Source organism: Apostichopus japonicus, chromosome 16, assembly GCF_037975245.1.
Source record: "Apostichopus japonicus isolate 1M-3 chromosome 16, ASM3797524v1, whole genome shotgun sequence".
Taxonomy (NCBI): domain Eukaryota; kingdom Metazoa; phylum Echinodermata; class Holothuroidea; order Aspidochirotida; family Stichopodidae; genus Apostichopus; species Apostichopus japonicus.
Genome location: NC_092576.1, coordinates 11,280,773 through 11,297,858, shown reverse-complemented (window position 1 = coordinate 11,297,858; position 17,086 = coordinate 11,280,773). Strand labels below are relative to the sequence as shown.

Here is a 17,086-nt window from a genome sequence, read left to right as displayed (position 1 = left end):
TTATAGGTAAGTTCACGCCTGCTGCCTTATGAGAAGTATCTGCCTGTAAAACAGATCCCCCCTCCCTCCGGGGTTTCTCCCCCTCCCTCCGGGGTTTATGGTGAAGTAACTACAAGAAAAAGGTATGGGAAGTGTTGAACGTTGTTTGATCAATTCCGAATATACGTGTGTAAAAGTCATTAATTGCAGATAGAGGTCATGTTATTTGTGTGTTGGTCCCCCACCCACCCTATCTCTCTTTCCTTTTTTTTTGTCTTTTTTTTCACTGGAGGGCTTACCTTCATGTCCGTTATGTGGTCTGCAACATACCCCCATCCCTTCATGAAATGCTTGCTTATACATACGATCCACCAACTTTATCAACCTCATGTGAAGTGTAAGTGATTTACTAAAGCGTTTCTCAGGCATCGTTGCATTGATGTATAATTTCTGTAAATTTCTGAATCATACCAATTTCCTCTTTGGCTATTTGCTGATTGGTCGAGCAGTGTTTACAACAAAAAGTAGTTTTACACGGGGAACCCTTACTGCAATATATGTCAGAGAACTGATTTCTGGGGAGGCCGTGGGTAGACGGGAGGCGAGAGAACAAATTGGACTCAGATATTATGTGTTAACCTGCAAAGGAAAACAACTGTGGTCAGTACTAAGAGTTTTCACTACACAAGCTACACAAATCTGATTTGTCCATGTTTCCATTCAATTTTGCAATTAAAGGTATACACCAATTCTTGAGTGTAATCAAATTCATGGGAGTTTGATAAAACACAGTATCATATAAGATATACCTACATCATGGGATATTTTTTTTAATGTTATATCATTATGTAGCGATTTGTTGACAAAACAATTAGTAATGGAACTTAAGTGTGAGACGTAATTTTATATCGTATGGACTCTGGTACATACTGTTACAATTTGTAATGCTGCATATTATGCAACATAACGTACATTACCATAAGATGATATACACCTTCAGTTGGAGATACACAGGTGCGTATCCAGGGGGGGGGCGTTGGGGGCGCGCGCCCCCCGGGTAAGGAAAAGAGGAGAGAAAAAAAGAGAAGAAAAAAGGGAAAAGGAGGGGGAAAAAAAGAAAAGGAGGAGAGGAAGGAAGGGAAAAGAAAAAGAAAAAAAGAGGGAAAAAGGAGAAAGGAGGGAGTAGAAGATAGCTAAGACCTCGGGAAGAGAAAGAGGAACAGTCATAGTTAAAGCGCTGATCCCTATTATATACACAGGTAGCCAGTGACAGATCAAGGATTACGGAAGGGGTGTGCGCCTCACCCTACCCCTTACATCGACAACTCCATTTTTGACGTTTCCATTTTTCCTCTCTCACTAATGTATCTATATAAATACTATATATGGTCTATCATAACGCGTGTGTGTGTATGGACGCCTTAAACAATTGTAGAATTGTGCTTTATGGAACCAACTGTGGCTGGTCTTGAACTCGACCGAGTCGTCGGGGAACATTTCGGGAAGGGGGCGACTGCCCCCCCCCCCCCGAGCAAATTTTCTTTATGACATCGCTAGTAATTTAAAAATAGACAATGCTTAGATGCAACTTACAAGGCCTGGGAAGTGTCATTTCCAGCGATCTGGGAGGCATTTTCGGCCAAAATTTTGTTTGTACGCTTCGCGCCAACCCATGGTGGCGCTTCGCTTAGATAGTTTGCCTACAGGCAATTACTCGCTACACGCCTGTTCGAATTTGTAAAGCAAAGAGCAGATATAACATCATATCAGTGAGCATTGAAATGCATTTTCCACGATGAACAGCCTCAAAAACTGTCTATGTGTGTAGTCAAAGGCGTAGGAGCCCAATTGGATTTGGGGGCTGTAATGACTTGCCCGAAAAAAAAGCCAAAATTTTTCGCGCAAGAAGCGCGCGTTCAACATATCGATGCCAATATCATATAAGCAAACATCGGTCATTATATTGCATGGCATCGTGTACCGCACGGTCCGTCAAAGTTGCACAGTATACCGCCAAATGCTAATGTAAACAACCAAATATCTTATGTAGATGGAGAAAAGCATACAGATCCATTTATGACAAAACTCTCTTTTACAGTAGTAATGTCGGCCAAGCTTAGAACTTTATTTTAATTACCACGGAGATCATTTTTAAGCTATTTATTGCTATTTATTTTTCTTTCAGTAGGTGTCCGAAAAAAATTGGAAAAACTTTGGTTGCCGGGGGGGGGGGCTGCAGCCCCCGCCTCCTACGGGACCTACCCCTATGTGTGTAGTGTTCGGTTTCGATATACCTGATATCGGAAATATCTGCTATTTTTCTGTTCCTTCAACCAAGTTTTACAATAGCCATTATAAGAGGTTGCAATATTTCTACACCAATAAATTAACTCTGTCTGAATTTTCGAAAATTTCCTCACCAACATTATTCATCATACTTTCCTCTACTCGTGCAATTTTGACCTGTCAGTTAGGGTTGAAGGAGGTTTTTCTATATTGGTTATCCATAGATTGAATTTTGTGCAACATTATGGGTATGTTTTGAAGTGATTTTATTCACGAGAAATGTGAATTTTCAAATTCTCAACAAATAATGGGCTTAAAACCTTCAAAAGTGGGGCTCTCGGATATTGTGGGCAGTGACGTAGAATCACCTACAAAAGCAATGATCCATAGGACATGCAATGAGGTCGAACATGATGTGTGACTGGTGACAATCTTCAAAAAGGTTATGGATGGAAAAAAAACTTTTGGGAAATACTTGGTTCTCAGGCAAAAGTGTACATCTGGTTGCTCATTTTCAAGCCCGAGAAGTGCCATTTCCGGTGATCTGGGGGGTATCAAAACCAAAAATTTTCTTGTACGCTCCGCGCCAACCGATGGTGGCGCTCCGCTTAGATAGTAATTCGCGCCCCCCGGGTTAGAAAATCCTGGATACGCGCCTGATACAGCTTAACATTTGGGGATATTTCTAATGTTACAGATTTGTTGAAATATTGGTATACGTATATATGTTGTGTTGTATTCAGCAATGTGAAATGAAAAATACCTTCAAGAATCCATCATATGTAACATTATGTCTCACAACTAATGAATAATTTCAACAAATATGGATACTTTCATAACTTGATCAATTATCATTAATTGCAACCCATCATAAGCATATATTAATTAATATTGCTGGTCCTTTGTTATGAATGATAGTACGGTCATGGGCCTATTGGCTAAGTGCTAATAACCGTCTTACATATGGAGTGTAGTATATACCATACTTGATTAATAACCATGAGCCTGGTGGCCAATTGGGGCGTCGTTCAATTCCTGCCTAGTTCATTACGTTGTGTCCTTGGGCAAGATGCTTTATCTCACTTGCCTCTCTCCACCCAGGGGTTAAATGGGTACATGTGAGGTAACTTGTCATTGGGCGCAGTATATAACTGCTGCCGACTGGAGGGATTGTCTCTGGGACAGGTTATCATTGACCAGGGGTAATATAACATCTGTAGAGCGCTTTGAAACCTATCGCTGGTATAAAGCGCTATATAAAAAGCAATATTATTAAATATATGAATAACACACCATCGTAACGTTACAGTTCGATAACTGAACGAATCATGTCTGTTAACCATCTCTATAGAGAACCATAGAGTGAGTCTTCAGGTTGACAAAAAGGAAAGAAGAAGCTTCATGTCTCAATAAAAAATACTGCAAGCGGATCAGGTAAGAGAAGATTATATATATATATATATATATATATATATATATATATATATATATATATATATATATCTATATATATATATATATATATATATATATATATATATATATATATATATATATATATATATATATATATATATATGTGTGTGTCCTTCTCAAATCATACATGACTGTAACTTATCCCATGGAATACATGCATATTGTTTAATCAAATAAATACATTGACAGTAGTTAATTTGAATAAAGGTAAATGATATGAAGATGTTTCTTGGGTCGATTATATTGAGTTGAACTCTCTGTTATACATGTATTTAGCTGAATAATGTCCTTACAAAACGGTCACGTGAATAAACTTCAAAACAGCTCATTTTGCATAACATATAATTAGTTGTAGTTATGATAAACGTAAACTGAGTTTAAAACAGCCATTTGAATTGATTTTGCAACATGTTTCATAAAAATCTAGAAAGATAGCTAGACTATAATTGTCAGGATTTACTTAAAAGAATGATAAGCCTACATCAATGGAAAAGTTGATAACCTTCGTTGTTTGGTTTGCATATCACTAATTGCTAATATACGAATGAATTAATTACCTGCTTATTAACCTTCTTTAGTTATCATAAAATCCAAGATTGTTCAGTTTTTAAGAATCGATAAACTATACTTTCCAAACCACCCACTGTGCATTGCTCGATCAGTTTATACTGGGAATAAGAGACAACCTTTAATCAGTATAAACTGAAGTGTGTTATAACACCGTAACACATGTTAGACCTGTCAGCAGATGCTACTATGGAAAAATTGCTAACAGACGAATTCATTATACTCAAAGGCTGTTTCAACTAATGACTGGTTAGGAGTCTAAACAACTGTCCCTATGTTTGACTAGTAAGTATACCTTGGAAGGATGGTTCAAATTGCAGATTTGAAGCGTTTTGCGTTAAAGTGTCATCCAATTTGTATTAAAATGTTGACGACATTATTGGCGAGACCTTTGGAGTAGTCTGGTTATTCCAGTCAATCATTATGTCCATGTAAGATTGTGTTTTATGTGTTTTCTGTTTGTAAGTCCTTCTCAGTAGCAACGTGTCACACATGCAACTTATGTTAAGAAATTATAACACACATCAGTTATAACTGATTAACGGATATTCACCTTTACCAGTTTTAACTGATAAAGCCATGAGAATCGGTTGTCCAAATCCATAAAGCTCCTTTTAAAGGTTTTGGCCAATGGCAGATTAATGTTATAATTCTATTGTATAATGATTTTAAAGTCCTTAATTCCGAGAAAAATGACAGCAATTCATCGCATTTCAAGGATAATTCAACAAGAAGATTATAAAAAGTTAAGCAAAGAAAAGTAAGGCAAGCCGAATGACCACGATGACGTCATAACAGTCCACACACTTCGATCCACTTCCTGGTGTATTGGGGAACAGGCTAGCCAATCAAAATTTTAGGTTACACTCGATCAACCATATCTTGAGTTAGGAACAAGACATTCAGATAAAGTTTTCAAATTAACAGCGCCAAAATATGTTTTTTCTATCATGGAAGTGCTACATTTGTCTGTCTGCGGAATATTGACTTGAAGAGAAATATTTCATTTTCCATATTGATGACGTCACCAAAATGCGTCAATCTTGTAATCTCTCTGAAGTTTGAAAGATTGTCTTGAACAACACTTGAAAGACACCAATAGGACGAGTCCGTAGTATTTCTAACGACAATTCATTTACTGGTACCAGTACCGTTACCGAATATTCGTATGAAGAGAAATATTTCATTTTCCAGAGTGATGCGTCAATTTTGTGATCTGTTTAACGTTTGTCTTGAACAGCAATTGTAGGACACCATGTACGCCGAGTCTGGAACATTTCTTACGACAAATCATTCACTGGTATTTCCGTCACATGCGGAATAATCTGGTTCGTATTCTAAAGATAAAAAAAATCATATATTATATTTATATCAGATATATCAATGAAAAGAAAATTTGTTACTCCAAAAGCAATATTTTTGTGAAGCGGTGGGATGGCTGCTGGATGTTTGGAATCAAACCGTGATTGGGTATATAGCTGGCTTATACTCTAAACTTGCAGAAAAAACTTAACCAGTATCCTTTTATCTTTCAGTCCTAAAAAATGCTATAACAAATCGACCCACTAACTAGAAGAAACGCTCAAGATTGTAGCAGAAAGCTTCAAAAGGATGCGTCATCTTTACAAAATACTATGTGAAATCACGCAGGTGCTACGGACCCTTAGAGTACAGGGGAACGTGCCTCTAAGTGTTGTGAAAAATCTTAAAAGTGCCATCAACATAACCTACAAAGTAGTTTAAAGGGAAAAACCCTTAGTTATTTGAAAGGTGCCTTTTCTTAATTAAAAAGTGTGATAGAATTAAAAACCACAACGACATCAGTTTAAATACTTATTGACCTTTACAAATTAATTTTTCTCCATACCTGCTTCATCTGGTAATAACTGGTAATTGTATATTTTCTCAACGGAAATAAAATTATAGTCCTGCAGGGTGGAAAAGAATAATATGTATTATAATATTACTTATTGTTAGACTATCCCACCACCGAATATATTGATATACTGATATATATATATATATATATATATATATATATATATATATATATATATATATATATATATATATATATATATATATATATATATATATATATATATATATATATATATATATATATATATATATATATATATCAGTATATCAAAATATTTGGTGGTGGGATAGTCTAACAATATGTCTGCCTCAAAGGCAAATATACCAGGTGTGACGAAGCGTTTTTTTTCTTTCTATAGTTACAGTAAATGCCATTAAAAGTTCAACACAGCCTTCCAATTGGTTGCTATGATACCTTTGTTTCCTTTGCTCACCAAGCGTGGAATATGCAACAACGATTTATGAAAAAATTCATATTATCAAAATTGAATAGAATTTTATATTTGAATTGAAAATAGTCATAATCATAATCATAATATTTTCAATTATCAATATTGAGAGAATTTCACGCTTGGCATGAGGCAAGCAATTGATACAATATAAAAAAGCGATACAAAAGCGACTCAAATATACAGTAAACCTGATAATTACTGACAACTCCCCCATAATGCAACTCTTCAGTCTACCCTGCAGATATAGGCTATAGAAAACTGTTAACCGGTAATAGATAGAAAGCCTATTTCAAAGCTGTTTAACGCCTGAATGGTTTAACTGTCGTACTTAAACCTTAACCACAATATCTGACAAAACAGTCTGGGGAGTTTAAACCTCAAATCAATTAGTTATGCCGAGACATTTTTAACGATTTTCTCATGCTTACGGTTTGAGATGATCGTGGAAACTGTAATGTGAGGTTATAAAGAGAAAATGGGGCTATAGATCTATACCTTGTATATCTAATCTGGTCCGGATATTAGTTTAAATAAGAATAATGCAAAAAAAGCGATCTAAAATTCCTAAAATGTGAACCACTTTGGAGTAGTTATTGTCTAAACTTTACAAAGCAAACACGCCATCCTATAGGCAGATTAACTTTACAAATACATTCTCTCTTCACATATTATAAATGTCTAGAATATGGCAACCAAGGGCGTAGGAACCGGGGGGTTGGGTGGCGCCAGCCCCCAAGTGAAAAATATGGGGGGGTGGCGGAAGTATCATTCCGCCCCCCCGCTTCGCAAGTCAGAAAACCCCTTTTTCATTTCCAAATGAGAAAAAAAATCTCATTTGGAGCACCAAATTGCATCTAAGGCCAGGTGAAAATACAAAATTAAGTTTACAAAATGGAGTGGGTGTTGAAGTGTGCTATATTGCACCAAATTGCATCTGAGGCCACCTGGAAATGCAAAAAAATTCCGGGGGGTGTCCCCCTCCCCTTAGACCCCTCCCCCAGGTCTTCAGCCCCCCACTCAAAAGTACCTTCCTACGCCACTGATGGCAACCAAAAAATATAAAATCATATTCACGTAGCAAATACATGTGTTTGTTTCATATATCTATATGCATATGACAACCACACCAACCACCAACCACACCAACCACACCAACCAGTATAAGCACATCCACTTTAACGAACGAATCCGATCTACATCATAAATGTAATGATACAGCTACGACCCCATGGTATATTCACTTTACGAATAGATTCGTTTTATTATTACGATGATCTCTTTCGCCGAGCCCAACATCGCCCAACCCCCCCCCCCCCCCGACCCCGCCCCACACGCCCACCCCAACCCTTGGTGAGAAAAAAATATGTCTAGCCATTACAGTGTAATACTGTGTTCTCCAACATGTAAACATAAACATTTCTCTGCAATAACAATGGAACTGTGACCGTGACAAAAGTATTTAGATGTTCTTTTTTATCTCTCTTAACATTTATTTGGACTATTAGAAAACAAGAAACAATATGAACTTGGATATTCATTTCATTTTTCTAAAAACAAGATAACTCACCTTCAGAGAATCTATCAAACTTGTCATCTCTTTCTTGAGTTGTTTTGTTTTTTCCATTACAAATTGTCTCAATTGCGTCCGTTTATGCAATTGCGCTCGCCGAGGTGTGCTCGATTGTAATCTTTCAAGGACTGTTTCTAGTATGGCCTTTTCTTTCTCCAGATGTTCTTGCAATCCTAAATTGAAAAGAGAAAAAAAGGGTTATTAAATAATGGTAAATATACCATGGATATATCCTTAATAAAAAGTTCTTTAAAAATGTCAACATTGATCTTATTCTATATTTCTAGTATTTATAAGAATCATCGAATTGTCAATGCAAATAAGAGATATGATATCCATTGTGGTCAGCAACTATATCGTTACTCAAGTTTTTCTTTATTTACTTCATGGTGTCATGTTAACTTACCAGTACCGCAACCACCATGTTCGTACGTTACCACGTCGTAAGTATAGCAGAAGCAATATATATATATATATATATATATATATATATATATATATATATATATGCACATACATATATATATATGTAACTTTTCCTCTATCCTTATTTATATCTTGGTTTCATCACAGCACAGTGATGTCTGCTAGATATGATATTGCATAATCCCTTCATTCATTCATACATCGATTCATTCATTCATACCAGATACACTGAAACATTCAAGTCGTCTTTCACTGTGTTACATTTACCTGTATAACTCTCGTTTCTAATCATCTGTTTAGTCAGCGCTGCGTGGAGTCGCTTCGCCCGTTCTACTTCTTCCAAAAGTCGTCGACATTGAGTTTTTAGTGGACCAAACACATCCTCCCGAAGATCCACCAAGCAATCGCCTAGTGTCTGGCAAACCTCCAAGATGGCGACTATAGTATTGATAGGGCTATCCATCTTTGGTTTATCTACAAGATTTTACTTTTGAAACTCTGAAAGTAAATCTACAAGTCTACACAGTTTCAAGATAAATCATATCTATGGTTTGATGTAGAGATGAAACAAACATTTAAGTACTGAGTGTTTAAAGAGCATGAGATGTAGTACTTATCCCGGATACATTTTTATTACTTAAATTAAAAAAACCTTAAAACAATCATCCACTAACTTGTTGCAATACTTTTAAGCTGTGCAGTCACTGGTTAACAACTATACTGCAAATGTTCCATTGAAACTTTGGAACTTAAACCAGGTTTCGGCAAAGGCGTACGGGACGCGAAATTATTTTTCCCACTTCGACGCGGCCACATGGGCGTGGCTTATGAAAACGTCACAGGCCGGCAAGTTTGTGACTTCGACTTCGAGCTCTTACGTATAGCTCTTTAATAATATACTCAGCTAATATACTCAGGCCTAATATACTCAGGCCTATGACATGACTTCATGAGATCCATGATGATGTGCGACTGCTCCTCCCAGTCAATCGGGTCTTATGGAGCTCTTGAGGTAAATTCCACCACAAAATCAAACTGTGTTTGTTTATTAGATGTGTTATGAACCTCCCGTGTCTGGAAAAGTTTGGAAAAGAACCTCCCGTGACAGCAGGGTCTGGAAAAGTTATAAATGAACCTCCCGTGGTATTGATTATTACACATCATATTACACCAGGTAGGCCCACTGACCTTTCAATGCTAGAAACCTACAAAGATACATGTATTGTATTGTGCCCCATATTGTTTTATCCATCATTCTAAATTATTTGTTCATTTATAAATGAACCCCCTTTTAAACGGCAATAAGGAGCCTACGTGCTTTCATCATTAGTTCGTATTGTTACGGACTTGAAATATTCTACCCATTTTATTAAACAGTTGTCACTTGCGTCTGTATTAACTATAACCAGGGAGCTGTTACTGTTAGAGTAGCAGCTCCCTGCTATAACTATGCCTAAATAGCAATGTCCCTCTGTACTATACTATTTATTATACTGGTACGTGTACTAGAATCGCTGACATGTAACTTAATTGAGAACTTTCAGCACCCAAACAAACACCCGAGAGATATCACTGCATAGTCTGTGACGTGGACCAATAAGCCGTAACAACGACCGATAGTCCACGCCCATTATGCTAATATGGCCGCGTCGAAGTGGGAAAAATAATTTCGCGTACGGGACCGTTTCAGTTTGGGGGGGCAGAACTTTTTGTGCCCGAAAGTTCCCGTGACACTATCTAAGCGGAGCACCACCATCAGTTGGCGCGTAGCGCACAAGAAAATTTTTGGCACACAATGCCTCTCAGATTGCCGGAAACGGCAATTCTGAGGCCTTGCAAGTTGCATCTAAACATTCTTTATTTTATAATCTCACGTTTTAGAAATTTACACTTCCCCCAAAATTTGGTAAATTAGAAGAAGAAAAAATGGTAACATCACTTTGAAGGGGAAAAATGGGACAGTATATTTTTTAAGCTCCTATATTTAGTTACCTTATTTATTATTTTAACACAGTACTCAGCTACCTCCAGAACCAGAAGACTACGTCCTCCCACTCGTTCGTATAATCATATGAGTTCCACTACGGTGCTACTGTGATGATTTACGTCAATTATGGCAACTGCGTACGAAAGATGCCCTCCCATAAAACCCATCCAAATGTATACAATGTGCTAATTGCATTGTGTCTGTACACAGTGTATAGATGCAGAGTACTGTTTGATACAGTAAACACAGTAGGTAATAGCGAACCAATATTAATTACATACCAAAATAAAAATTGGACCAGTGGCTGTTTATGGCATAGCGTGTGGTTTATTCTGCATTGTACAGGTGCAGAGTACTGTGTGATACAGTACACATAGTAGGTAAAATTGAACCAACATTACATACTACATACAAAATTGGACCAGTGGCTGTTTAAGGCCTAGCCTGGGCTATATTCTGGTGGGCCTCTAACATGGGGTGATGGCAAAATCTCAATTAACCAATGTATACAGGACAGAATTTGGAAAATGTAGTAGGTGGGTGGCTACCTTTATTTTCACTAATCCCAGTGAGAGAAATTGTTTTGCTGCTCATGAATAATTCATTGGTGTAACTTACAAAAAATGCAACATCCATTACTCATTAGGCTAATCCTGTAATGCATCATTATGTTTGGGGAGTACAGCTGCTGCCAGAATTAGTTTACTTGTGAGACTGATTTCATACGCTATTACCCTAATTCAATTTAAGTCTTTAGTAGTATTTTTACTACGATTTGAATCTACACGGTAGGCCTAGGCAGTTTCTGTTACTCTCGGCATCCCATACTTTTCGCTGATCACTTTCTGCACACAAATATCAGGTGCAGAAATAACTTTTATTTTTCACCTGTAAACATGTACATTGTATGTTCGTCTGCAATTTTAGGAAACCAAATCCGAGATGAAGAAAATAATCTGGGAAAGTATTAGAGAAAGTCCCTTCCCAACTTTAAATGTCCCATGACTTCTTCAGTGCCACCTCAATTTTATTAGGCCTAACATAACAGGAGGTCTCTGTTGAAAGAGACCTAGGTATCTACATTGACTCATCTCTGCAACCTTCTAAACATTGTCTTGAAGCTGCTAAAAGAGGTAATAGGGTTTAAGTGATCAAGAGGAACTTCAGTTTTCTGAAAGAGGACATCGTAGTTAGGCTTTATATAGCAGTTGATTAGGCCTCATCTGAAATATGCTGTGCAGGCTTGGAACCCATATTTTGTTAAGGATAAGGAAGTACTTGAAAAGGTCCAGAGGAGAGCTACTAGAATGATTAGTTCCTTAAAGAGTGTTCCTTATTATAGGCGGTTACAATTGTTGAATCTCACCACACTGGAGCTTAGGAGGTTACGTGGGGAATTGATTCAGGTTTTCAAGATAGTGTATGGTTTTGACAATTTATCCTTTACCGACTTTTTCATGTTTGCTAATAGTAGTTGTACCAGAGGTCATTGTCTTAAACTCCAAAAGTCACAAAGTAGGATTAATATTCGGCATAACTTTTTTTCTAATAGGGTTGTGAATGAGTGGAACCGTTTGCCTGCGAAAGTTGTACTTGCAAGTAATTTCAATGGGTTTAAGAATGCTTTGGACAAGCACTTTTTGCATTGTAATCGGGTCTGAGGGTTTGTGTCTTTCTCTCTCCTATAGGGTCCTTGATGGGGACTTGAGTGTCCCTCCTGATCCCTTTTTTCTACTAAACTAAACTATATTGTTAGTCATAGTCTACATCAGGTTTACCACTGCCGTAATCAAGATTCAAATCATGCAATTAAAAAAAAAAGGTTATACACATATATATTTGTAGGCTACCTAACATTAGGCTATTTTGCTAGGTGTACACGATGCACCCCAAACCAATCTTAGCTAGGTTTTGCGTAACTGCCACTGAGCTTATTACTTTTAAGTTTTAGAGTTAGAACTTACTGTTCATAGCCTAGGCAGTAACACTAACAGGTACAAGTAACATGCTGAGTAGGCCTATGACCAAGAATTAGTTACTGGGGTAGGCCTACGTGCCTAGCATAAATTGTGACAGTGGTCCATTTATATTCATTCATAACCCAATGTTTTCAAATGGGGTGACAAACAACATTTTTATATGGAGATTCTGGTCAGAGCAATTGTCTCAGTTCCGCCCAAAACATTTTAGGAGACGAACTGGTTGCCATGTAGCTTAGCCTATGTCACATTGCAATGTAAGGTTAACGTTATGTCTTAGTACGTAACGCTACGGCTAGGCTACTTTCGTGAATCTCGCACGGTATTGAGAACAACTTGTGCCTTAAATTCCAGACCCCGATAGGCCAAGATATCGTGATTTAAGCAAAACTGCTTTCGTCCCGCAGAGCCACTTCTTTTCTTAACCTACGCCTAACATTCAAGCGAAATACTTCAAGAATGTATAAGAAATATTAGTGAGAGTTTACATCAAGTAGTTTTACCGAATATCGAAAGGTATAGTATGTATAGTACCGTTGATGCAGTACTATTGGTGTCTGTTGATGGTTCGTATATGACATACGACATTACGTACACAACAAAGTCAACTCGGCAATGAATTATACGTGATGCGCATACGCACAGAAGCGTTTTCTGTGGCCATGGCTCCGTGCCAAACTTTTTGGTTTGACGTCATCATTTTTCTACAACTCGTAGTCTTAGCCCAAAAATGATGTAAACTGCAGTCATTTTCTTTACATGTAGATCCAATTACGACAAATACTTATTATCTGGAGTATAATATATACGTAAAACTGAAGTTTATACGTTATTAAACTTCATTTTTTGACACTGCTCTTAGGATTCAGTAAATTCGACATTGTGACATAATGTACAGATAAACGAAACGGCGTGGAATTCTGTCCCCCTACAGAGCTGAGACCAACATCTAAGCTCGAGAATACTCTCTCGCAAAAACATACATTGTTCAACGATACGTAGGCGGGATAATGTCGCTGTGTCGGGTGAGACTGCAATTTGTCTCACAAAAAAGTATAAAATATAACAAAGAATATGATAAACCTGTACTTCTAGGCTTGTAGGCACTCCCCCCCCCCCACCATCCATGAAAAAGAAAATGTTTCTTTTATACACTCATGTCGGGGATGTCCAGGTCAAGGGCGGCGGAAGCACTTTCAAGCTGGGGGGGGGGGGCACCGACATCAAAGGGCACTTTGCAGAAATTCGATTGGACTGATGCAGCCTTATATTTAGTACCCTTTATAACTCTTATTGTATTATCTTATTTGTGTATACACAATAACACATTACTCCATCAACGCCCCCCCCCCCCTTCAAGGAAAATATGCATACTACTAGCACTGCAATATCCAATGCGCAAATTGGGAAACAAGGAACAAGTTTTCTTTTGAGACAAAATGAGGTGAAATCATGCTAGTTGCTAATGTAGGAATCTTCCGAATTAGAGTTTTTTTTCTTGTTAATATCTTAACAAATTTTTTCTATTCGAAATAGCTTTGAGTTTGACCCACAGAAATTCATTGAAATTCATGGGCTTAGCCAGGATTTGCAAAGTTGTATGCACGACTATCTGAGCGGAGCGCCACCATCGGTTGGCGCGGAGCGTACTAGAAAATTTTTGGTTTTACAAACCCCTCAGATGGCCGGAAACGGCCCTTCCCGAGTGTTCATTCTGGTTCCCTGGCCTCTTGCTAACTTGAGGCACCTCAATTTTTATGTAGAAAAAAGGCACATTTTTAACCTGAGGAAAAGTGGGGAGGGGCACGTGCCCCCTGGGCCCCCCGGTTCCGCCGCCCTTGGTCCAGGTAAACAATTGACTAGTTAGAAAAAAAATTGATCGTGCAAAAAGCGTGGAAGCCCAGATGAACTGCGCTTACGGTGGTGTTACACGGAAATTTTCGGGCATCATGATGCTAAATAAAGAAAATCATGGAATTGTCGGGCAAAAATTTGAAAAAGATTCGGGCAAGCTACTGCATATTTATATATATATTAAATATATATATATATATATATATATATATATATATATATATATATATATATATATATATATAGGACAAGAAATTCGGGCAAAAGTCCTGAAAAATTCGGGCAGCCTAAGAGGAGAAAAAATATATATATATATATATATTTTTTTTCTCCTCTTAGGCCGCCCGAATTTTTCAGGACTTTTGCCCGAATTTCTTGTCCTCTGGAAATTTGGGGGGGGGGGCAGTCTGCCCCCCCCCCCGCCTCGTACGCCTATGGGTTTCGGCGTAACTCTGGTCAATATTTTATCAAACCTATATGGAATGAGGCTCCTAACCCGAGTCCGAACATTGTTGGAGAGTCGGGAGATTGGGGGGCGGGGGGTGGGGGTGAGGGGCACATTAATAGGCCGATGTCCGTCCTCAGTGTTGTTCCCTCCCGTTGAAAATTTTATTTTGTTGGTTTCAAGGGGGGGGGGGGGCATAGATGCAAAATGGTTTTATCATTCATTGAGTAATCAAAGATGAATGTTACCAGTGTGTATGACTTTGTGTGTATTTAATAAAAATTTAAGCTGTTTGGAAGTCATATTCTTGTGGGTGGGGGAGGAGGGGGGCACGAATGTTGCCTGATATTTCCCACTTTTGTATAATACTTTAATTTGTATGAAAGCTGATGCAAAGAAAAGGAAAAGTTTCTGTCTTTATTCCTTTTATATCATTAAAAATAAACTGATGTAAAACTACTACGTTGAATAATATAATCCGTTAGTGATTTACTTACTCTGTTCAATCTACTGTAATGTACTATATAAACCTAAACGAGTAACTTACCTGCGATGACCGTTTGTAACAGTAAGATGATATCTAAAGTCTAATACTTTATCTAGCAGTAGATGCTATTTATGGCCTTCCATAATAAGGATATTTTGACGGTTTTGTGCGGAACGAACAGACTCTTTGAATTCTGGACTAACACGGTATATAGTGCACTAACGAATACGTGGATTCAAATACTACTGAGACATAGCCTATGCACCGCACACAAGTAACCAGTAGTATATGTACAGTTGATTAATAAATGAATACAAAGCTCAAAGGTCGGTACCCAATTAATAATGAACATCAAGCTAAGCATAATTAAATTTAAAAAAGAACTGTTAGATTTAAGATGTCTAGTCCGATAGCTGTGATAGTGTTTGTTTTAATTATCAGCTACCGTTCAACAGTCAGCTGTACTCAGTAATATTTGTATCGGCCATAATGTAGCCTACATTGTGCATCGGCAGTCAGATTTGTATCGAGCCCATGCTGCTACCAGGCCCGTATTCAGGCCGAGGCACAGTGGTCGTGCCTCTGCACACTCCCCTTCCACCCCTCCCTCATCTAATTTACTGCATCTCCAACCTCTCCCCCTTTTGTAAGGGGCATCATCACGTGTACGAAAACGTCACAGGCTAAGAACACGGGTAACCTATTCTGTTCCTCCTTAAATTGTTGGTGCCTCTTCTCGATGATACCCTTCAAACTCAAAAATGCTAGTTACGGGCCCAGTTGCTCCTCGCCCGTAGTCAGGCCGGGCACATGGACCGTGCCTCTTCACCCCCCCCCCCCCCGCCTACGGGTCCGGCTGCTACACGCATCCCAGGAAACTTAGTTATACTTCTACGACTATTCGCGCATGGATCTTAAATTTTCCATATTTATCGAATTATGTTCCATGATTATTGCATGCAGTAAGTAGTGATGTGCTGCTTTGCAATCCACCATGCAAATACTGAAAGTTGCCTTTTGAATTTGGTTGTCAACAAAGTCCGTCCTCTTATTGATGTAATTAAACATAATTACATTATAAGAAGAGTCATCCAAGAAAGAATCTGGGCACGAATAAAAAAAAACACATCCGAACGACTGATCCGCTCACAACCCCCTCCCCCACCCCAGTCCTTGTATAGAGTTTGCGACAGTGTGATAATCGTCATGTGTGTATATCAAGATTCCCCTCGAATGGGGAACATACTACGAAGTATGATCTTAGCCAAGAGGCCGAGAATAAAACATTCCCCAGCAGCGTACTCTCTCCCTAATACTCGCACTCTGAGTATAATATTATACTGCAAGATTAATCACTCTCACCAACCATGGGGCATTGTATTCACACTGATGCCAGATGGAGTTCTATTTCTATCAAAAAAAAATTGTTAGGGTAGAGGCGATTAGATGCAAAAAGGTGCTAATATTTCTATCATTTTACCTACATTTGTGTAGTACAAGTTTTCAATTTCTTGGGAGAAGAGGGGCGGGGGAAGTGTGAGGTAAGGGGGGTGGGTAGGAAGGGGTAGAGGAACACGTGCATCCGAATTTGCACAATTCATGAAAAGTTTGATTACCTAGTCAATGTCAACCCTAGCGGTAGTGCTGCAGAAAACCACTTCCAATCTTACGTCTTACAACTTACTGACATAAAAATT

General features: G+C 38.1%; 1 protein-coding gene across 4 annotated transcripts; it reads right to left on the bottom strand.

The window, feature by feature from the left end:
• Positions 1–3,964: 3,964 nt before the first annotated feature.
• LOC139982850 (uncharacterized) lies at positions 3,965–16,224 on the bottom strand. Of its 4 annotated transcripts, none has more exons than XM_071995974.1 (5): positions 15,450–16,224; positions 8,905–9,135; positions 8,209–8,384; positions 6,176–6,236; positions 3,965–5,645 (listed from the first exon to the last, which is right to left on the bottom strand). In XM_071995974.1, the coding sequence occupies exons 2-5, from the start codon at positions 9,098–9,100 to the stop codon at positions 5,599–5,601; spliced, it is 480 nt and encodes a 159-aa protein (XP_071852075.1). In that variant the 5' UTR covers positions 9,101–9,135; positions 15,450–16,224; the 3' UTR covers positions 3,965–5,598. The 4 variants fall into 4 exon arrangements, with proteins under 4 accessions (XP_071852075.1, XP_071852074.1, XP_071852073.1 ...); XM_071995973.1 differs by having other exon boundaries at positions 8,905–9,181; positions 15,450–16,223; XM_071995972.1 differs by having other exon boundaries at positions 8,905–9,155; positions 15,450–16,223.
• Positions 16,225–17,086: the final 862 nt, after the last annotated feature.